Source organism: Galendromus occidentalis, unplaced genomic scaffold (assembly GCF_000255335.2).
Source record: "Galendromus occidentalis unplaced genomic scaffold, Mocc_1.1 scf7180000077383, whole genome shotgun sequence".
Lineage (NCBI taxonomy): Eukaryota > Metazoa > Arthropoda > Arachnida > Mesostigmata > Phytoseiidae > Galendromus > Galendromus occidentalis.
The window spans coordinates 147,024-170,220 of NW_003805371.1; the positions used below are offsets into that span (position 1 = coordinate 147,024).

At 50.4% G+C, this 23,197-nt stretch overlaps 4 protein-coding genes across 4 annotated transcripts; 3 read left to right on the plus strand and 1 right to left on the minus strand.

Moving 5' to 3' along the window:
- Positions 1-4,185: 4,185 nt before the first annotated feature.
- LOC100905478 (replication protein A 70 kDa DNA-binding subunit) lies at positions 4,186-7,340 on the plus strand. Its single transcript, XM_018639141.1, has 8 exons — positions 4,186-4,289; positions 4,427-4,474; positions 4,756-4,822; positions 4,906-5,008; positions 5,127-5,218; positions 5,298-6,457; positions 6,605-6,748; positions 6,841-7,340. Exons 1-8 carry the CDS (start codon positions 4,245-4,247, stop codon positions 6,946-6,948), a joined length of 1,767 nt encoding a protein of 588 aa, XP_018494657.1. The 5' UTR covers positions 4,186-4,244; the 3' UTR covers positions 6,949-7,340.
- Positions 7,341-9,691: 2,351 nt separating this feature from the next.
- Positions 9,692-14,550, minus strand: jef (major facilitator superfamily domain-containing protein 6 jef). Its single transcript, XM_029111177.1, has 7 exons — positions 14,244-14,550; positions 13,616-13,920; positions 12,309-12,662; positions 11,112-11,355; positions 10,797-10,996; positions 10,130-10,658; positions 9,692-9,981 (listed from the first exon to the last, which is right to left on the minus strand). The coding sequence occupies exons 1-7, from the start codon at positions 14,548-14,550 to the stop codon at positions 9,692-9,694; spliced, it is 2,229 nt and encodes a 742-aa protein (XP_028967010.1).
- A 1,166-nt stretch (positions 14,551-15,716) lies between these two features.
- LOC100905768 (protein VAC14 homolog) lies at positions 15,717-19,402 on the plus strand. The gene is made up of 11 exons (XM_029111172.1): positions 15,717-15,931; positions 16,343-16,567; positions 16,661-16,925; positions 17,054-17,217; positions 17,301-17,527; positions 17,595-17,839; positions 17,919-18,064; positions 18,176-18,383; positions 18,502-18,700; positions 18,802-18,973; positions 19,071-19,402. Exons 1-11 carry the CDS (start codon positions 15,834-15,836, stop codon positions 19,192-19,194), a joined length of 2,073 nt encoding a protein of 690 aa, XP_028967005.1. The 5' UTR covers positions 15,717-15,833; the 3' UTR covers positions 19,195-19,402.
- A 531-nt stretch (positions 19,403-19,933) lies between these two features.
- On the plus strand, positions 19,934-23,127 carry LOC100905914 (uncharacterized). The gene is made up of 14 exons (XM_029111178.1): positions 19,934-20,080; positions 20,169-20,228; positions 20,316-20,381; positions 20,524-20,677; positions 20,794-20,921; positions 21,058-21,246; positions 21,419-21,493; positions 21,585-21,662; positions 21,741-21,825; positions 21,949-22,086; positions 22,175-22,274; positions 22,385-22,549; positions 22,660-22,781; positions 22,926-23,127. The coding sequence occupies exons 1-14, from the start codon at positions 19,934-19,936 to the stop codon at positions 22,955-22,957; spliced, it is 1,539 nt and encodes a 512-aa protein (XP_028967011.1). The 3' UTR covers positions 22,958-23,127.
- Positions 23,128-23,197: the final 70 nt, after the last annotated feature.

The window sequence follows — 23,197 nt, forward strand, 5'->3', positions numbered from 1 at the left end:
CAGACGCGTACCCGCGCCAAGATGACTGGTTCCGTATTTCTCTGGCGACCTACCTCATGACTTTCTCGGTCGTCCTCATGAATTACTTGAGCAGCAAGCTGACGTCCATTATGACCATGAGGGACACCGAGGATTTCGTAAAAAATTTGCAAGATATCAAGCGGTTCCCAGACGTTGGGATCTATGCTGAAGCGGAGTCCTCTTTCGCGCGGATGCTCACGGTGCGTCCCTACGCTTTCCGAGATGAAGAGAATCAGGGAGCGATCCAGGTCGTGAAGGTACCGATTATTCGATTATCCATTTCAGGACCCAAAAAGTGATATCCTCCGCGAATTGAGTCCGAGACTTATTGAAGTAAAAGGCATATTCAGACCAAACCCCGCTCTCTTTAGGATGGTGACCGAGGTCCAAGATAGGGAGAAAGTTATAATTTGCACATTTGAGCTCAGTGAGGCGTTGATTATACGTGCGGGAAATAATTCTGGAACTTGTCCGCAAGTGATGACGACGACCGAAAGCTCCGGCATGACCGCCAGTTCGATTCTCGTGTCGCGTGAGTTGCCGTTAGAGGTGCGCGAGAAGTTGAGATCCGTGTAAGTGCTAAGCGACCGCGATCGGGTATCTGTTTCAATCCGGCAATGCGATTCATTTTGCATTCTATTGCAGAGCATTGCTAGCTCGGGAAGCATCTATGCATCAGAAGATGACGGAGTACATATTGAGAGCTAAAGAAAAGTGCGACGCGAATAACAAAATCGATGCCCTCAAGGATATCGGACGCGGCAAGCTCCGAGACTTTCTTGGTCGTGTTGTGATTTTCACCATCGGCATAGCAGTCTCAGTCGGAGCTCTGGTATCCGAGATAGCTTCCAGAGGATTTCATAATTATTCATGACACGGTGAAAGAAATTCATCGACAGGAGTCGGTTCCTCCCCGGCGAGAACTTTCTCCTTTTCCGTGACGATGTTCGGCCCCTGCCACGAAAGATTTCCTGACCAACGGGAGACAAGACCCCCTTCATCGTTCAATGGGATCGGATCGCAGCGATCATCTTATCTTCGACGGAATCCACTGATGACGAGAGGGCTCAGTGAGATGTGAGATTGCGAACAGTTTGCACTTCCGGCAAAGTTGAATCCGTTTAGAAGAGCAACGGCCCTCTGGTTTATGATATGACACCACATACTGCTGCTGTGATTGTACATACTTAGCTCCTCCTGCAGTTCTGAGAAAATTAATAAAGATTCGCGCGTCTCAGAAATTGGGAGCATCAGGCTGATTCCGTGATTTCCGGGGTCTCGTTCAGTAGGTACATCTTCCCTCCTTTGAGTATGACTCGCTGGAGGAAGGGAGAAGATGGACTTATCTTTAATTGAGCAACGCGATGGAAACAGACTAAAATGCATGAATCAAGGCTATTCTGTCGCTGAATAATTTGTCGCCCGCGTACCGGTATACCAACGAAAGGAATCCATGAGGGAGGTTCATGTCTCTCCGGCAGTTCGGAGTGATGGTAGATACTAATGCAAGAGTCTTACATACGAGCGTGTCAAGGGTGACCGATTTCGTGACCAATCGGGGACGGCATTAACGACCATCGTTGATAAACGATCGAGGACCCTGATGAGCTGACGGCCGGAACGACCGAATCTAGCTCACGGAAATGTATTTCCCTGCACGAATAATTGGCGAGCTATGGGAGGGATTTCTTCGATCCTCTCCAAATGAAGTCCCGATTCCGAAAGAGGACCGACCGAGAGTGGGTCGAGTGAATGTCCGAAAAAACAACCCTAGAACGGTACAGGACCTTCGGAATGGTGCGAGGGAATATCGAGCACAAACGTGATTTTGAGAGACACTCGTTTCCTAGCCGATGCTAGGGCGGGTGGTTAATAGGCCAGGACATACAGGTCTCAGCTTGGAAACATCGGAGCGATCTAATCGAGGTGCGGTTGAAAAGATGAGACACAGGAGCATGTGATCCTCAAATGCGAAGACCCTGGAAGCTGAGGGTATCATACGGGAAAGACCGCGCTTTCGCGAATAAAGCCCTGCAGAGATGACATCCGACGCAGAAGCATTGTAGGAAGACTTGACGGCCCAGACAGACGAATCGCAAAGCCGCGATTGTCTACGACCAGCTTGGCCATCGCCCCTAGGGTCTCTCCCAATATTCGAAATGTCATTGTAGATGAGGGAGGTTTAATTAAGAGTCACTCATCAATCGATGGACCTGATGTAGTGGAAACTCCCTCGATATCACCCCTCGTCTCTCGATCGATCGGACGTCTACGGGTCGAGATGGGCTTTCTCAGTTCCCACTACCCGCCGAAAGATCTTATTGTGAACGCTCCGGATGGAGTTCCACTTCTTGACTCCGTCACGGTGAGGATCGAGTTGATCACTACTCCGAAGGAAAGTCTGCCGCCCGGATGACAAGAGCATCCTGGGCGCTACGGACTTTGGGTACGGATTCCCTGCATTAGTGGCGACATCCGCGGAAGACATCCCCGACGCTATACGACTCGAAGATGGAATGTCCACTGGATTGATGAGGATGACTCAGGACGGGGCGAGTCCCACCCGATGCTCGGCCGAGGCGAATGAGCTCGAATGACCCGAAATTTCTAGCTGAGCGGCATTCGTGTGACCCACCCTGAGGCGCCATTGTGTCTGTCGGAGCGACCCTCCGAGGCTGCTCCTAGATGGGAAGCTCGAGACGCTATTCTCCGAGAGATAATCTTCCAGCAAAGAGAAAGCGGTGGGAGCTAATTGAGTCCCAAGTCGCAGGGAATGGACCTTTTCTGAGGACTCTGCATTGTGACTTATATATTCTTACATGCCTCTCCTCTTTGAGTGAGTACGTGAGCGGCAGCTCGGAGGAGACTGATTGTCGTGGTTCTAACAATCAAGAGATTGAATCGGAACTGTTGCTCGGCCACCTTCCCCCGGTCCACTTCTGTCCGGAAATGCGGCTCTGGGCTCATCGTCAGGGCTGTTTTGTCGCGGAGAAAAATCGCCGAAATCGCGACACAATCGCGGTGGATTCACGGGAAACCGCGAAAAACCACATAAACTGCTCGGAATCGCGGGAAATGTCAATTTTCACTCGAAATTGCTTGGAAGAGCGGCTCTCCAGAACAACCATGCTTGGCGAGCTCCTCCCTCGTCGCGGATCTTTATCTAGCTGTATTTCCAAACTCGGGACAGAACTCGAGCGTTAACTGAGAGCTCTGCGGGCCCCGTGGAGTTTCGGAGCTCATTCGATAGCCGTAACTCAATTCATTGATCGAAATACGTTTCCCGTCATTCCCCGAGAAAAGGGGAATCTATGATAAAATCTGAGAATGACGAAAATCGCGGAGTTCGCTGAATACTGACGAAAATCACGGTTTCCGCGACTTCCGCGATTTTCTTACAGCCCTACTCACCGTATATGCATGCGTGTGGCGTTCCTGGCCTCCACGATGATCTATGAAGACTCCATCGACACTTACAAAGGAGACATCCTGCTATTACCGAATGACCAAATCTATGGCGAGCGTGCGTCGAGTCTCACCCGAATATTTACCCTGAGTTTTGTAAAAATCTCCGGTCAGCTTGATTGTGAGAGGTTCAACCTCCTGCGCGGATGATCGCTACTGGAAATCGGCTCGAATATATGGCTCTATGACTATCGTGAAATTTACAGACATTTATGTACCGTGACCCGTGACCACCTCGCTCAACCGACCTATATACACCAGTTTCTTACTGCAAGCGAGCGGCTTCGGATTCTATTCTATAGTATCATGATAATTCACTGATTTTGTCGTAAAACCGACTGTATGAATTTCGAGCCCGGATGCCTGAGCTTCGTCGTTGGCTTCGTCGTCCCAAAGCAAGGATCACAGTCATCAGCGTTCGACGGAGTCTCGTCTGCTACCTCACAGAATCTTCCCTAGTGGAACTGGGAAGGTCCTGGTGCCGTGGCTTACTGATCATTCCATGGAGCAGAGTCAAGGAGGCTGAGAATCCTCCACCGCGCAGAAGTCCGGCTCCCAACCCGCCCGTTCGCAAGAAAATGCATGATTGAACGGAAGAGATAAATACGTATCGACACTTAGCAGCCGCACTTGTTGTTTTTCGAATCACGGCTTGTGGGAAGAGGCTGTTCGCGCCAAAACTTGCCAGTGTTTGTGCTGCTCTGTCTGGAATCGAGTTTTCCATCTCGTCAAGTAGGAACGCTGGAACAGATCTTCCGATGGCTCCGAAGCACGCGGCGATGCTCTCCTGCGGAGCTCTTGCGGTGAGTCAGATTCGGAATTAGAGCCTCCGCAAGACACCGGAGTGACTCTGCCGAAGCATGAAAGTGCTCTGCTGGAAAGAAAAGGAGTGTGTTCAGAATGATGCGTGACTGAAACCTTCATTCTTAATCGCTTTCAGAAAATGCAAAAGGAAGAAGAAGTCAAGGAGCCGATCCTGCAGGTCGTGGTGAGTATTGGTCCTGGGACGGAAGCAGGCAGGATCTTCGGGTGGTTCCCTCAGACGACTCACTTGGAGTTCTGAGGCACCTTGTTCTGTTGGCGGGCCCTCAACATAGATGTCCAGGGGAATTTCCAATCGATTCATGCTTACTATCATCTCAACTCCTACTGCGAGACCTCGGCGACTTCTTCTTCAATGCTCGGACTTCGTCATCTTTGATTAATCGATGAGCGCTTAGATCTGGTGCGATCCTGACACTGACCGAGGAGCTACCATTTCTCTTTCAGGATCTAAAGCCGGTGAAGGACTGCCGCTTGAGAGCTTATCTCTGGGATGGTGTTGAACAGTTCAATTGTGAGTGAATTCTGCGGTTACCACAAATTCGATGAGTTCGCCCAATCTTGGTCATGAGTTGCGCTATTGACACCATATTGCAGATGGCATGATTTCATCTCAAGCGATACCCCCCATTCAAGACAAGCTCAAGCCGAACTGTCTCATCAAAGTGAAGACATTCAGCCTCACGATCACAAAAGACAGGTCAGCCTTACACATCTATGTAGTTTGGGCGAATGTGACATGCGGAGCACGGAATCGACTCTCTCGGTTGTCGGTCGATAATCTATACGGGAGTCTAATGAATCTCTCTCCTCCGCAGACCCATAATAATTTTGATGGAGTGCGAAGTTGTTGCTCTAGCCGAAGATGTCGGCGACGAGCTCTTGAAACCGACAGAAAGTCAGAAGAGAGGTAATTTCTTACAATTCAATATCGAGGTGGCGGGTGATATGACTGGCAGTATTCTCAGACAGTCACGTGACTGACCCAGTCCTTGCAGAGAACTCGAACAGCTCGCAAAGCAATCAATCAACACCTGCGAAAGTACCACGAGTCCTGTCCCAGGGGAGCCCGTCGTCCAGGATGAATATCACACCCATCATCGCGCTGAATCCCTTCCAAAGTCGGTGCACGATTCGCGGTCGCGTCACAAGCAAGGGAGATATCAAAACATGGGAGAAGGCGAGCAGCCGTGGGAAATTATTCTCGTTTGAAGTTCTGGATGACAGCGGCGAGATTCGCATCACAGCCTTCAACGAGCAGTGCGACAAATTCTACGACTACATCGAGGTCAAAAAAGTATTTTACATCTCCGGATTCCAATGCAAATCGGCAAACAAACAATTTAGGACGACCAACAACGAGTACGAGCTCACTCTCGGGAAATTCTCGAATGTGGAGCTCTGCACAGAGGTGTGCGATGATCTTCCGGAGCAGGTTTTCTCTTTTGTGAAGATTTCTGATATCGAGACCATGCCCGACGATCAGATTATCGACGTTTGCGGAATCCTCAAAGGCGTCGGCGACATCCAAACGATCAATCGGAAATCTGACGGCAAACCATTCACGAAGCGCGAGGCCTTCATAGTGGATACCTCCAACAAGGTCGTCTCGCTCACCCTCTGGAATGACGCGATCAGTAAAATTGATCGTACGGATCACCCAGTCGTCCTGATCTCGAAAGCGCGGATCTCAACATTCAATGGCGGTTTGAGCATCGCCACCAGCACGGGATCGTCTGTAGAAATCGATCCCGACATCGACCGTGCCAGGGAGCTCCGAGCCTGGTGGAAGAATGAAGGCGAACGCCAGGAATTCGAAAGCCTCCGGGGTTCCGGTGGAACATCCGACTACTCCGCGGAATATGTGGATTTCGAGGCTATGACCAAACGTGGCGAGCACTTATCGGGAGTTACCGACAAGCCGCTGTATCTCTGGAACCGTGCCACTATAACGATGTTCAACAAAGAAACCTCCATGTACAAGGCGTGCCCCAATGAGAACTGCATGAAGAAAGCTCAGGATCAAGGCGATGGAAATTACTCCTGTGAGAAATGCGCAACGTCTGGACCGAATTTCAAATGGAGGCTTGTCCTGAAAATGGCCGTGGCGGATGCAACGAAACAGCTTTGGTGCACGGCTTTCAATGAGGTAGGGCAGTTTTCACCATACAGGTTGTCTGAGGTGTTCTCCGCATATGCTCTACAACCGAATCGGAGCATGAAGACGAAGAAGCCGTCGTGCGTTCCGAAACCGATGTTTTCCGATGAGATATAAATCCATCGCTTCCCTCCGCAGAAAGCTGAACAGATACTCGGGGTGACTGCCGCCACACTCGGCGATTATTCCGAGAACAATCCTGACGAGATGGACAAGATTTTCGCCGATGCTATGTTCAAACAATTCCACTTCAAGTTTAGAGGTCGGATGGAGGTTTACCAGGTGAGTGATTCCGTAGGCTCCCCATCGACAAGCGAGCGTCAGCTCCTCAAAATTCCTAAACAGCGCCCGATAACCATTTCCTTCCTCCCCAGGATGAACGTCGCTTCAATACAGCGGTTATCGACGTGAAAGAAGTCAAACTCGTTGACGACTGCCGTCATTTGGCGAACGATATCGGCGCTTTGGCAAAGTTCCTGTGAACGGAATGGATACCCGCGGAACTCCTCGAATGAAGGTGGTGCTGGACTCCTCCTCTTCACATGATATCCAATCGAAGTTCAGATGATAGCCTCAGGAATTCTATATTTCCGATAATCGTCGCATTTGTGAACCCAATACTGTACAATAAACGATTTGAGAGCTCCCTCAGAGCCAGCTTTGAAGCACAGAGATGGCGAACGAAAATTTCTGTGGAGCTACGTTTCTAAATTGAGTAAATTGCCCCTATCGCCGAAGTTTTGTGAATGTGGACGCGATTTGAGAGAAAGTCCCCTGCTTCTCCCCATTACGATATTCTGTGCTGTTACATGATCATTCCGATAGTGGAGTTATTTGAGAGAATAAACACGCTTGACCCTCTCGTCTAATTTAATTTTATTGTCATCCTTTTTATCCTCTTCCAGTCGCTGTGTATTGACTCATCATGGAATTCAGTATGTTGGCTATATTCAAGCTATGACTCTATGCTACGGTAAAGATACCCATGAGTATACCCGTTGATTGGGCTGTATTCTCCTCGAACCGACTCGCATTTTCCTGCTTTTTTAAGGCCCTAATTGGCGCTCCCTGACCGTCAATAATTTATTTTAGTCTTCGTTCTCGATCGCCTATCTGTCTTGAACACTAGAGGAATCTAGGATACGTAGGCAGCGTGTACACGTCGATGAGAGGGAAGCTGCGACGATTCGGAGTAAGTTGACGTGAAATTTCAGGAAGCCGAGGCCGGGTCGAGATTCGAAATCACCGGCGATCTGAACTCACGCACGCAGACTAGTGATTCTTACATTCATCGCTAATAACGGAAACGCTTTTATCTGATCTCTCATGGAGTGCATTTAGCTTCGTGAGTGAAATGATGAACAGAACGTTATAAATATGAACATGGAATCAGATTCACATCGAGGTCGGCGTCATATAGTCCTACCTCTCATTACGGAGAAATTTCACCTGCGTAAACGATGTGAGTCGCCTCATACCATCGGGGCTTAGCTTCTCCCTCGGGAACCGAATCCGAGTCACGTAAAATTCACGTCACTTATCGCGGAGGGTGGCCGAAAAACCGCTCTCGAGTCTAACAGCATTCTCGCTTGTAAGGATAAGGGCTTGGCCCTCCCTCGATCCCGTGCGGGGTTCTCACCGTGAAGTCTTCAATTTTGAGCTACTCAATCAGTCAATCTTCGAGTCTAGGTCTACACATGAGTTGACGAAAATGATACTGGATCACCGCATTCACCATCGTCTATATAAATTCCAATGACCCAAACTCCATCAAAATCTCACTAGTCCCTTGGTTTTCCAAGGCAGCGTCGACATCTCACTTTTCTTTTTTTCACTGCTGACTCTTGAGGGAACTGCCCCCGTCTTGCCTAACTTCGAATCTCCCGTCTCTCAAGCAATACTTCGCGTCGGAATTCCTGATAGAAGACTCGAGTTTCTGTTCGCTGACGAGCTTACTAACTATCCCGATCTCGATGGGGCTCAGATGAGTCAGGAACTCCGATACGCTAAGCAGCTCGTATGACATAGAGGAGAGGAGTAGCATCAAAGGTCTATAGATCTCGAAGAAGAGAATATAACAACATTGGTCAATCAACGTAGGGCACTGAGGTAACCGGTTTTCACCTGAACAGCATGAGAACTATTTATAACCGAATTCGGCTCGCTCGCGATCTCTCCACTCGTCATTGACTCGTCCCAAAGACGACGAATCCATCAGCTACATAAGTTTCTCACTGGATACTCCCATAGAATTCGAGGAATGAGTTCCCGGTCTCTTGAATCAACCATCTCCGCACTATTCCCCGTGCCGTCTTGTGTCTCTGTAAGTTGGTTGGCGACTCCATCAAGAGAATGGAACGTCGCTCCATAACGAATGCAATCTGAAGCTAACGTACAGTCAGTAGCGTATCCACCTCGGGGCTGTATGGGCTACTATAGCCCCCCTCCCCCAGGACATTGTTTCTTCATGGTAAAGTTTAGGAGCGGGTCGCCATATTGGATTCTTACGGATCGGAAACCAGCCCCCCCCCCTCCCAGGAAAAATTCTGCGTACGCTCCTGCGTACAGTCCAGTCAACCACAGTGCAAGTCATTGCTGGAATCGTATCACTGCTGCATGGGATACCTTTCGCTACATCGGAGAGCCGAAAGCGACCTCCCGATGCAGAACGAACGGCCTCGGATGCATGTCCCGGCTCATAATCGAGGTGTCATCGCCTTCCTTATCGAGAAATTCGCTGGATAAGATAGGGGTGATTGATTCCGGTCTCCAAGATCGGATCAAGCCTGGTGAAGCGTTCTGCTCCGGTTAATCTTCGTCCCGTAATTACATTCGTGTGACACATTGGTTTTGGGCAGCATTCTTGTGAATTACGGGTTGCTTGAAGAACAGATGCTTCCACTGCACCACACGTGTGTATGGTCTCATTAGTTTTGGGCAAGAATATGTACAACAAAAATGCCTAATTAGTAGTAGTTGAGAATCTGGAACCTCAGTTTATGATGCGCGTAATCTCACTATGCGTCCCTCTCGCAGTCCGAGGAATGGGTAAATGGATGAGTTGTTTGTCATTGAAATTCTTTTCCCGTAATCAGAGAGTGAATTCAGCTTCTCGTAACTGTCGCCGCGCTCGTCAATGCCGTCATAAGACGTGAGGGGGATGGAGAGGAGTGCGCGGTCGACAAATATCTCACTTTTGAATCTCACTATAGGTTTCGAGACTTCTCAGGGCACGGCTAGGTATCCGCCCTGAGTTTGTGACTTAGTATCGGCAGCTTGTTGAGTCGGTTGATTTCCCAGGTTTTGCTTCGACAAAGAGCGAGCCATCGGACTTGAAGGGACCCCATGAGGAGCCAGATGAGCGGCTCCCGCGGCGCCTTCGGCGGGGTGGTCGGTTTCGAACGCCATGAACCCGTTTTGTTCGCCCTGACCGGTCGCTGTATAATGGGTCGAAATGAAGGCCGCTAGAACGATCAGGCAGCACAGGGAATACCCAAGAAATGTCATTTGAGTCCCTGGAAAGAGCGGGGTCAATTATCGAACGCATCGGCATCGGCGAGAAAATACGAACCGAAGCAGTCCGGAACCGCTCTCAGCTAATTCAAGATAAAGTCCCATCCCTCTCATGCTTCGATGAGCCTTTCAAGTTTGAGCTCTACTCACCATATTGGGTGATGATGAAGCCCCCGATGACAGCGCCGCTCGCTCGGCCGAATCCGTGGTGAAGTCCTTGGAGGACTCCAGTCGCGGATGTTCGGAGACCCGTGGGAGTCGCGGCTCCGACGTACGACACACACGCTGCCCAGACCGCAGAATGCGTTACACCCTGAAGGAGCTCGAACGGGAGAATCAACCAGGGATTCGATACGTACGCCAAATAGAGAAATCGGAGAACGTTCCCGGTCAAACCGAAACACAAGACTTTCTGATGACCCCACTTGCGAATGAATTTATAGCTGAAGAAAAACGCCCCGATTTCAGAAATGTGGTTCACAACGGAAGCGAGACCGAACAAAGTGGGAGTTCCGTCTAAATCCTGCAAATGCCAGAAAAGGAAAGTGAACACAAGCCCGATCCCGAAACCCATACACCAGGCGGCCAGCAGGAATGTCGCATAACGCGGAGTGGCAACGGTGTGTAGAACGGACATGATTTGCGGCAGGTGTCGCATATGGTGAGCGAAGACGTTGCTCTGAAACATCGAGAACAGCCCGATCAAAGTTATGAGACTCAGTGGAGGTGTCCACGTTGCGAATCTGCCCAATCCTTGGCTTAGGTCGTTTTAATCGATTGGAGGGTCCCTATCCGTCTCTAGAGAGGTGAAGCTCACTTTAGCTGGTTCCGGTTCCGCATGCTGTTGGTCAGTAGTGATCTGATCGGCGGTCGGTATTCCTGGAGCGATATCCTCAATCGTGATCTCATTAGAGAAACCCCTCTGAGAATTTTTCACTTTGACGCTGCCTGCTCTGAGCTGTTTCATTTGGACGTCGGATTGATCCCCTTGTTCTGCAGGGAATAGAAAATCGTACTTTTCATCCTGGGCCGCTCCCCCATAACCTACAAGCGACAAGGAGCAGTTTCTGATCATGTTCACTGGATCGCTCGCGGAAAGGAAAGGGACAATTCTTACCTGGGTTCTCAGATTCGTAGTCAAAGCGGAACTGAGTGGCCACAACGAAGGCGCAACCCATGAGGACGCTGAACGTGGCGAAGCACACGTTGTAGTTGCGCTCTCGGTCGGAGGGCTTTGCGCAAGGATGGGCCGAGAACGACGTGGAACGATCCAACGCGATTCCCAAGAATAACATGGCGACAGCCCATCCGATCGATCCGAACATCCTCTGTCGTCCATAATCGTCGGGTCGGTCCGCCAGATAAGTCAGCGTAACCTGGAATTTCGATTTCGGATTTAGTCATTCCCGGTCCACAACAGAAGGAGGGGTCTCGAAGCTCCTTCTGACCCCGGTGCTCTCGGTCGCTGCGCCGTCCATGCCTTCTCGACGTAATCGGTCAGCGAACACTTGCGTTCAGCTCGAGAGATCCATAGAAGTTCCGAGATGCTCACTTGAGCTCCGCAAAAAGCGAGTAATTTTTGTCAACACCCCTCGTCAGCCGCGAGGTTCTAGAGACAGAAGGGCTCCGGCTCCGGGGAGCTTCTCAGTCTCTTTGATGTTTTTCGGCAACGAGGCAAATCTCGAGGAATCCCGACGAGATGGGCATAAACAAATTAGACGCCTGCTCTCCAAACGCAGGTTTTTCCTTTGAAGTTGCGGCGAGTCCGAAGACCCCGCTGGAGTCCGGGGAGCGGAGCGGGCCGCGAATCAGAAAAAAAAAGAAGAGCTCGGCTTGCGGAGGCATCCAGAGGTTTCCGACAGACGGTCGCGTCGTGCGAGCCATACAGATGGCCAGCTTATGTTTGTGCTCGTTCAAGGTCTCTAGAGAGACTGAAACTCGGGCGGCTGCAGACGTGGCATGTCGTTTCAGGATAAAATAGCATATCAAATATTATTTGCCATGCCTGTGTTTCCCGGAGAGAGCTATTTCGAGCCGAGAGAGCAAACCGAGCTCGTTGAGGCGAACAAACATCAAGTGGCCTCGCATTCCGAGAGGTATTTCTTCCTGTCTAATGTTACCTTTCCGATCGCACTCGCATTCGACACAATGGATATCGATGCGGGCAAGGAGGCCACGAGATCTTCCGCGGGGAACACTTCCGGCCTTCCGGAAAGGTCGACCGGCTCGGAGCTCCGGAGAAATAGAGTAAGGCCTCTCGGGGGAACTTTGAAAGGTGGGCGGGTCATTCGACCGACAGAAAGAATAGGGCGAAGTCGGATGCACTCACCGAGTCGGCCAGTGTGATGGCTGGTGAAGAGAAGAACTCGCCGAGGATCACCAGAAGTATCATGAGGAAGAAAGCCGCCTGCACGTCCTCTAGACGGTAGACAACAGAAGAGAATGGGGGCGAAACATAAGTTTCATGCTTCTCCTTATTGTAGTTGAGCGTGTACTCCACGGTATTGGGCGATTTGCCGATCACGTAATTCGGTGGGAGCTGCTGCGCGGGTCGTCGCCGGTTGTGCAGAGGAGTACGAGCTCCTTGGGGCGGAGGAGGACCTGGTCTGCGATGGTTCCAATGCTGAGGAGGACCTCCCCGCTTGTCTCTCGGACGAGGTTCCTCTCCCGTGTATGTAGAGTCCTAGAGCGAGAGAAGAGGATAAAAAGGAACTCCGAACCAACCAATCTAGCTACACACCACAACCTACGTAAGCGTGGGCTCACGGTGATCTGTGCATTCATCGATCAGACCCCGATCACAATAGACTGATCGACCCGGAATCGACTGTTCGAAACCACAAATTATGACTCAGGATCTGGTTCTGCATCGGCAGCATCGATGTGTCAGTGTGGCTGATGAGGGAATATCACTCCCTCGGTTTGATCTTGAGCGGAAGCAGGAGCCTGAGTAACGACCTCAACGATTTGATGGTCGAATCATTGTCCGTAGGAGGCACAAGGGGAAAGCAGAAGCAGACCGCGGGCGCTTCTCGGCATTATCGCATCCTCCAGGCGAATCCTCCGTTTTCTCCCCGCTACTCCACCGCTTGATCATCTGGGCAATCTCATTCAGGCATCGTCACTTGTTGAATCAAAGGGCGGCCGACAAATGAATCAAAACCGGGAGAAGACCTCTCGCTTCCCCAATCGTGTTTACGGCCGGAAAAAGCCGACCCATTTTCTCTAGACTGTCGCACGCGAAATAATGAGCTCGGACTTCTCCGGGCGAGATACGAACATGAATAGCGAGGGCGTAAACTTCTACGAAGGTGTTTCACTGACGTTTTTTCGACGGAGCTGCGGAATTACAAATCTGGAAGCTGACTGTCCGAACAATGCTTCGATGGCTCCATTGTTCATTAAAGGCAAAAGCCGTGATTGTTGAATTGACCATGCTTCAGGTGCACGTCGGAGGTCACATCCGGATATACCTGACAGTAATCTCCGGGAGAATCCCCCAGGAGGGATCTCGATCGGAGAAGCCCGCCAGCAAACTTCGCCAGGAATCATCGGCGAGAGCTTGGTGAAAGCTCGCGGGTGGACTCAGTTCGAGCTGTATTTCTAATGGCTTCGTGAAGAATATGTTCTACTCACCACAAGATCCTCAACATCGGGGTCGTCATTCAGCCAGAAAGTAGTCATTGTTTCCCTTTTGGGTCGAATATTGACAGCTTCGGTCTCGGACAAGTCGATTTCATTCGTGTTGGGTGGGTAGAGTAAATGGTGGGTTCTATTGAATGTGATACACGACGTCGCGGCGGGCTGCACAACATTGAACGACATCGTGAACAGGAGCCACGATGCCAGGGAACAGAGTAGAATCATTTTACCCTTTCTGTATTTTTCGGCGACCCCGGCCCAGAACGGTGAAGACAGGTATTCGATGAGTGGTCTTATCCCTGAAGGAGAAAGAGGGAGAGACGTTGGTAGCACGACTTCTCGAGAAACCTTTCAGAATACTTCCCTCAGTCTGTTCCTGAACCACCGGGTCACGGAATATTCGGGATGGGGGGGGGATCAATGCGTCCCGCCCTGTAGAATGTGCGATCGGTGAAAAGAGTAATCCCGTAATCGTCCCACCAGAGAAGCTTTGGAGCGGGTCAAAGGAAATAACTCGGGGTCCCTGACATTGCCCCATGACACCTCCACCCCCTCATGACTTCCCCGTCGGAGACCCGATTCTGCCATTTGAGAAAACGATAAATCAAACGCATTCCCTTACCCATTAGGATGCCACACTGCAGCGCGTTCATTCCCAGTTGCTTGAAGTAGACGCCGAGCAGGGGGAAAAGGGAACCGAAAGCCGCGAAGAAGAAGAGATAGAACAGCTTTGACACTAGTAATTCGCGGCTGTCCCTTAGAATCGGTGCCATCCATTGCTTCAGGAGTCCCGCGATACCCGACGGTGCATCCTGAGCAGCAGTCTGTGCTGCACCGTATTGCGTTTGCTGCTGGCTCAGGGGAGGCGTCTGAGTGTCTCCAAGTTGCTGCTGCAGCGGTTGCTGCTGCTGCTGGTACACTGGCTCCATTTGGATCTGACGGATTCTCACTGTTTCGGAGAGTTTGCGTCCGAGGGCTCGTTCACCTGAACGCGCACTCGATATCGAATCTCACTATAGGTCCCTCCACCACAATCTCACTATTGTGGCCAGGCGATATTTTTCGTCAGCGATGCGAAGCACCTCCAACAAGTGGTAGAGTTTCGTGTCTAAGGCATCGGGGTGAAGCACTCGGTGTCTAACTGCTTTCCATCGGTAGAATCCTCATCGTGAGCAGAGCGAAGAGTAGCTTCCGACGTCAATTTAATCTCACTAGTTTCGTTGTATCGCTCCCCCAATGCAAATGCTCGCGCCTTCCTTCACAACCTTCGGCTCCTCAACGGGGTCATTCTAGGGCATCTGCCCACAATCCTGTGAATGAAAATAACACTTTCTCAGGGAACATCATAGCCGGAGCGGAAGCTGCCCAATGCCTAGAGACAAACGTGCATCGAACGTCGTTGGCGCTCGACCTCGCTGAGGTTCAAGGCGTTCGCAATCCCGACTCCTTCAGAAGTTTGAAGTCTCCCGGCGCCTCCTGATCGATTCTGGAAACCGTTCGGATTCCGGGGAGGTTCTCGCCATCTCCAGCGAGGAAATTCGGCCGCTCTGATCGCCATTCAAAAACTACATCAGGTAAACTCACCCGAGACATTGTGCTCAATGATGCTGTGAGCTCCTTCAGAGCTGCGGCTGAGGTTCGCGCACGCGCGAGGGTCCCCGTACCGTAACTCTCATCCCCACGTTTGACACCCTTTCAGCGCGCCATGTTTGACGAGCTTTTGAAGAGCGAAATGCAAATTCTAGGTTGTCTCCAGGAAGGGATTCCTCGAATATGATTGCGATCTCGGGCGGTCTGAACTCCGCCTCTTCCCGACAAACAGAAAAGGTTGTTTCGTTTTACAAAGCAAAATCGTCAATGATAATATTTCTCGCCGCCCATGTGGACTGCCTCGTCGCGATCTCCGTCGCGTGCACTCGGCTCATAGATAGGGTTTTATATGCGCGAGCGTCACGCTCCGATCGCTAGAAACAGGGGATGTTTCGCGCAACTCGTCTCCATCGAGCGAGCGAGAAAGAGAAAGGAGGATAGATTTTGACAGCGGTGGCAGCCCGGCTTTCCGTGTGTTAGGCGAATTTCTTCTGAGATTTAATCAGCTGGAATTAGGAATGGGGATTGAGAGCGTTGGGCGAGTCAACAAATGGTGCTTTAAAATCTTGTGGACCGCGAGTTTCTGATCTCTCCGTCCCGTGCTCTAGGATTCGGGACGCTGATGGAGCGAGAATACACACCGCTCAGTCCGCACTGTGCGCGAGCACTGTCGGACAAAATCTACGAGCGGCGAAAGGCGGCTTCGCTCGAGATAGAAAAGTAGGTGGATCTCTGACAGCTCTAGCTGCCTGTCAGGTGATCGACTGGCAGAGTTTGGGTCGAGGATTTAGAGACGTAACATAGACGCAGCCCTATTGATATACTGACGGGATTGATGAGTTATCTCGTTGTTCGAAATCGGATAGAATCCGTTAATCGACTCAATTTCCGATGAAGCCCAAAGGATAATAGGGGAGCGTGACGGGGCCCTGAATCCCATCCCCTCAATGGGAGTTCTCTGAACAGTCAGAGGAGGAGTAGCTTTCGAACCAGAACGAGGACGTCACGTGTTCTCGCAAACATTCGTGGCGACGTTAGCCGGCACGCGATCGTCGCCCTGGAGATACGGATCCCCAGAGTGATGAGTCTGGTTGCCGCTGCGATTCCTAAACGGTCCGGGAACGATTCTAGGTCTACAAAAGAGTTCTTGACGCGCAACAATACCCCGCCTATACGCAAAATGCTGAAAATCCTCGGTCAAGATTTCGCACTCTCGCCGAACTCGAACTCCCGAAAAGGTGGACTCCTCGGCATATCCGCGGTGGCCATACAACTCAAACATCGATGCCCGGAATTTTTAGACGAAATGATAACCCCTGTGCTCGCTTGTCTCAGCGATCCGGATCACAGAGTCAAGTGAGTCCAGTCCTCGATGATAGATTCGCTCTCTTGAGGCTTCATTCAATTTTCTCCGCAAGAAACGTCAATCTTACCAACCGCAAACCTCAGGTACCATGCGTGCGAGTCGCTTTACAACATCGTAAAAGTGGCGCGAGGTGGATGTCTGCCTTACTTCACGCACATTTTCGATGCCTTGGCTCGCCTAGCGACAGATCAAGAGGGCTCGGTGAGATCAGGTGCCGAAGCCCTGGATCGCCTCATGAAGGACATAGTTTCGGAGAGTCCGGCCTTCGATTTGGTATCGTTCATGACCATGCTCAGAGAACGCATAATGACGCAGAGCACTGCGGCCCGCCAATTCCTCGTCGGATGGGTGAGTTCCTCGATTCGATCCCGTGTGGGCGAATATTAATTTTCGCCTTTTTCATTCCTTCATTGATTCATTCAGCCTGGGACTAATTCCGAAGAAGTTGTCTCAAGCTCGGAATTCCGGATTTCTAGATCTCCGCCATGAACTCTATGCCAGACATCGACATGTTGGTTTTCCTGCCGGAGATCCTCCATGGGTTATTCGAGATACTGGCGGATCCGGCACTCCAACGGAACTGTCAGAGTACCCTGGACAGCTTTCTCGAGACAATCAAGAAGAATCCACAGAGCACAAGGTATCAACGAGAACCTCCGACCATGCTGCGGAAAATCGCCAATCGAGAAGAATCTCGCTGAGCGCAGATTTTCTTTGTTCAAGCTTCGTCGATATGACAGCGACCCTCATCGACCACTCCCAGTCCAGCGTGGAAGTTGTTCAACTTACGGCTCTCCAGTGGCTCGAGCAATTCGTGACGTTGAGCGGCCGAAGTCTCCTGCCCCTGACTTCGGGAATTCTCACTGCCGTTCTCCCCACGCTCCCTAACAGATACGGTAATCCATGTCTACCTCTGCCCCGGAGCTCTGACACTGTTTCATGCGATTCAGGTCGAAGTCAAAGGATGTTCCCCGTGAGAGCACCGCGCGGACTCTGGAAAATTTCGACGTTTTGCAGAAAGTCAGCGAGAGATCTCCAGATGCGCTACGAACATAAACGAGAGAATGCTCGAACTGGTGACCGCCGAGGGCGAGGACTTCGACGCAGATCTCGGACCTGTGATTTCTGTTCTCCGAGAGTTCCTCGACCACGACTCCACGCAGACTCGCATGGCAGTGCTCCGTTGGATTTTGCATCTGTACTGCAAGCTCCCTGCTAAGATGCAAAATCATATGGACGCGGTCTTTCCGATATTGCTCAATGTAAGCTCTCGGTGACGATGATTGCTGGTCCGGTATTCATTCGATTGGTGCAGGGACCCAAAACTTCGATGCGTTTCAGGTACTCTCGGACGAGGCCGATGAGGTTGTGTTACTCGATTTGGAAGTGCTCTCGGAGATGTCTAAAAAAGAAACGACGAACGATGAGAAAGACTACTTTCAACAATTCATGAACTCTTTGCTCGATCTCTTCAGGAACGATCAGAAGTGAGTACGAACTGCGAGCTCCAGCTCCCTGAGACTGTCATGGTGCTCGGACCCGGACTCGTCCACGATGCTCTTCATTCATTGTACTCACTCATTGCACCCAATACGCAGGTTGCTCGAGAGACGCGGCTCATTCATCATACGACAGTTGTGTGTTTTCTTGCCGCCCGAGGACATCTATCGCTCTATGGGAATACTCCTCGAGAAAGAAGAAGATCTCCGTTTCAGTGAGCACATGGTGAAAACTCTGAACACCATTTTGCTCACAACTTCGGAATTGTTCTCACTGCGAACATCTCTGAAGCAACTAGATACGGAAGTGAGTCCGCATCAGATTTCCAGACGGAAGCGTGCATTCACATCGAAGCTATGTAGTGATCGTATCTCGGGAGGATTTCCGCTGAGCACCTCTCTGATTTTCTCAAACTCTCTTACAGCCGAGGAAAGAGCTTTTTGTCTGTCTGTACAGAGTCTGGTGTCATCATCCGCTGGCTGTCGTTTCTTTGTGTCTATTGTCACAGCATTACACACACGCGTGTGAGCTGCTCCAAAGATTCGCTGAAATCGAAGTCACTTCAGACTTTCTTGTCGAAGTCGACAAACTGGTTCAGCTCGTGGAGTCTCCAATTTTCACGTGTGAGTTCCTTAACAAAACTTTCGTCCACTGTCCACACTCGTGCTCTCGAGCGAGATCCCAACATTGCATCTCTTTTTATCGAAATTCTTCTTTCCACAAGTTCTCCGACTTCAGCTTCTCGAGCCGGAAAAAAATCAAGATCTCGTGAAAGCTTTATATGGTCTGCTGATGCTCTTGCCGCAGAGCGAGGCTTTCCTCCTGCTCCGGACCCGGCTCATGTGCATACCGAATCAGAACTTGACTTCGCGGTCTTTCAAGGGGGAACCTCCAAGGTGAGATGGAACTGGGATTCGCGCAGATTTGAACCGGACCGGCACACTCGATACCAGGAGACATGTGAAGCTACGAAATCGCGCTTTTCGATTTCAGCTCGGAGGGCGGTCCGGATTTCAAAGAATTATTGTCGATATTCGAGGGAATTCAACAGCGGAAGAAGGAAAGGGAATCGAGGCGCCAGAAGCACAAACTTAGTCACAAACTCCTCGCACCATGAGGCGACGATTGGGACCAATATCTCAGTCTCCCCTTTTTGGTCCATTCAAATCCGCAAGAGACTTCTCTGTGATTCTTCTCTCCTCTGCCCGAGAATAAATCCCGATGATCTGACTCTACCGATGCCGATCGGCGGCAGCATAGGCGGAAGTCTGCCGTCATCATTCTTAAGACTCGGTCTTTTATGTCGAGAAAAAGGGCTATGTGGGAAGGCTGCCTTGAGCCCCGCTAATGTATGTTTAGAACAATGAATAAATTGGACAATGTGACACAGTCTTTGGGACTCCGATAGTTTTTTCTCTGTCGAGAAGGAGAAAGTCGAATTTTTCAACTGGTGACTTCTTCACAATTTCACAAGTCTCGAGCATCGCGCACGTCCGTCAAGTCCAAGAATGCATTCATCCGATCAACGGCGGGAAGCAGCTGACTTCTGTCTTCTCTGGCGATTCGACTTCGAACAGAATCCCTGGCTTGCGAAATCCGTAAATCCCTCTTCAGTCCTTCTTCTGCACCTCGACGAGACTCGCAATGAGTCTAGGAAGAGCCTACGTGTCTCTCCTCAACCTGGAAGTTCCCCCCAGTTCCTAGGTCGGTCGTTCAAGCGTGTGGATGTGAGAATCTTGTCGATTTGCTTGAAACTTGAGAGATCTCATTGGTGACGATCAATGTTCATCTCGTTCTTCTCGTTCCCATTGAATGAACCTGTACTCTAATAATTGCTATGAGCTGATAGTTCCGCAATGTCAGTCGACCGTTTTCGTTTGCTGAATGATTTGAAGCTCCAGCTCCGAAAGGAGTTCTCCGAAATCACGGCCACTTCGGCTACCAATGTTTTCCCCGAATCCTCGGAGTCCTTCAACGGCCTGGATCCACAACATCAATTCATGGTATGGCTCTCAGCCTTACGGACGTGAAAATATTCGTGGGGAGCGAAAAGAAAGGAATCAGAAGCGCCGTCCATGTTCTCCTCCACAGATCCTGGCTTATATGGAGGCGCGTTTCCATCTGCTCGAGGCTCTCTCCTTGATGAGTACAGTGAGTGGGAGAGCTTGTTCTAGCTCAGGATCGATCTATTTCAATTCAGAATAACCTTAAGCTCCATCGAGAATTATGTCCTTCAAGCTCGTGAAACGCAGACTACGGCTGGAAGATGTCGACTTCATTCTGGAGAACGGCAGCCTCCCGATCGTGACCCACCATGACGTCCAAGCGGTCTGTCCATGCGCGGTATTCATCGAAGAATTTATGGCAATTTTGAGTGATTCTGCTCCGACGTATGTATCCTCTGAACTCTCGATCGCTAACGAAGGTGACTCGTTTGCTCTGATAGGCTCGGAAGCCACCTGACGTGCGCAGCGGTACTGTGATATCTGGTCTCGCGGGGATACTCAACAGGATCAGACCTTTGGTGAAGAACATCATCAACGATCACCCGAGACGATTGAATCTGTACGCCTACCGTTTGACACAGGTGGCGTTCAAAGGTGAAAATTCTATGCCTGATTTCGTGTATGTATCTCTTGGGTGATTATCCGCAGTCCATGACCTCCTGTGCTCAATTCACTCGGGATGCTCCATTCCAATCTGTGAATCCATCTAGGTCGCATACGGGAACGAATGATTCGCATGGAGAGGGCTGTGTTCGGTCTGATCCTCGGGAGGCATTTCAAGAAAGAGGCATCGCACAAGTGTCCTAGGATCGTTCAATGGTTGGCGATCACTTCCAAGGTGCTTAGGCGACCGCTCGTGTCAAGATATAAATTATTGGATCCTCCAGACAGCGATGGGGAGAGAGACAGAGATATATGTATGTATTCAGAGTATTTTCGTCACGATTTGAGCAAGAGGAAAATCCGTGTTCCAGGACATTCTGGAATCTCACTTGGGGCAATTATCTATTTGCGACCAACTCCGTCTTAAATACATCATCGATCTATCCGAGCGATGGTCGCGGATTTTCGGAGTTCGAGCTGAGAATTTCAAAGTCCACTTCAGCGTTTTTCCGCAGTCGCTACGTGAGGATTCTGTCGGATCGACTCTGAGGAAGGGCATGGTCAGTACAGAGGTACCCATGACGAGGAAAAATAATTCAAAATCACAATCTGAGGAGGGATCACAGACAGCTGACGAAGGGGGGAGCGGGGAGGCGGTGGGGGGTAACGAGCTCTGCATCTTCATGATAAATTCCGAATTCAAATATTGACGTTTTTTTTTTCGTTGTTCAGATTTCACTCGGAGCCGCTGACGTCGCAAAGGTCTGTGAAGAACTTTTCGAACAACTTCTCCTCCTCATGAGTCGGGTTCGTGTTCTCGTCCCGGATAAATCTTCATTAGGATGTTTCGCATCAGAAGTAGAGCTATTCGTCATTCCGCCGAATTTGCATTTTCCAGCTGATTCGCCCTGCGCCAGAGCAGCGATCTGAATTGCTGGAGGTCTCTTTGAGACACGCACAAGGAAGAGTCAAAAAGGTGGGGCTCACAAAAAAGGCGGGGATACCGGAAGACGGATGAAAACGCCTCAATCTCATATCGATCTCCCATCACTAGTTCATAGAATCTTCGGAGCAGAGATTCAACATCGATTCAGTCGTTCAGCTGTGGAAGGACTTACCGCTCCTGCCACCCTGTATATGTGAGCTTCTCTGATTTTCGAAAATCACTGCGATACGACGCCGATATCTCTCGGCGGAACGACACCCGACTTCTCGTCGATGCTCCGAGATTTTCTACGACTAGCCCTCCTTCCCATTCACAGATGCGCTCATCGCGCGTCTGAAGCGTGACAAACGCCTCCCAAACAACGATCGTTACAGGCTCTTGATTTTTCTCAAGAATGCAAGATTGCCGATACTTGAAGTTGAGAAATTTTTCCGGAACATCTACAACACCAACGGTGAGCGATCAAGTCGAGCCAACCTAGTGTATGGATTCGATTTTCGCTCTCATCCCATTCAAGTTTGACGCTCTATTCCCGTGTGCAGTCGATACGTCTTCACAATGGACCACGATCAGGGCTGGCCATCTTCGAAGGGTCTACAGGAATGAGAAAAGTAGTCAGCTCCGTTGCGCCAAGTTCGACAGGTTGTGTTCTGAGCTCAGATGGTTCAAGGGTAGATATCATAATAAATTCGCGATCGAGCGACTCGGTTCGAGTTGGCGGGACTTTACCGCGATTCCTTCGTCTCTCGAAGATATTGCGTGTGGCAACGCGGGAGCGACTACGATACGAGGAAAGTCCTCGTGAAGATTCGCAAGGGACAACAGGACAATCGGGAGACCGGTCTTTGGTGTTCCGGGGAGGATTTCCAGAACCTGCTCAAATCTCCGGGAAGTGTGTCGAACGCTGACTCAGCAAGGTTGATCGAATGGAATTCACTTCTGCTCTACGAATACCTTCCACGAGCATCTTGTTGGGGGCTGCGAGGGGCTCTGGTTGATCCAACTGATATCATCTGCTGATTTCCAGGTCTCTTTGTGCAACACTCGGATGCTTCCAAGGATCTGAGGTACCATTCTATTCACCGCTGGGATACTATTTCAACACGAAGGCCCTCTCAATTCGAAGCTCCAAGGCGGATTATCGAAGCGGTGAGCTTTGGGTGAAAATATTCCTCTCCGGGGGAATCGGACTCTATATTCTCGAGATGACGGAAGCTGGAGCGCGCTAGTCGATAAGCTCACGCTCTGCGACGAGAAGCCCAGAAATGGATTAAGAGCTGATTTCTATTTCAGATTCATCCTCAGAAGATTCTCTGTCTTGGTGAACCTGAAGACCCAGATCGGAATCTTCATCGCGCGATGACTTTTCGGCAATTCATTAAATTTCCTCTCAACCCTCTGATGACGCATCGGGTCTCCTCGAGTCGATCAGCTCCTGTATTCTGCCTATATGAGCCAGTTTAGAGATCCGCCGCGAGGATGCCGACCTCGTTGAAGTTTTTCTGCAACGTCCTAATTCTCTGATTCTCTGGATTACAACCGGGGACGAGGATCCGGGTTCATTT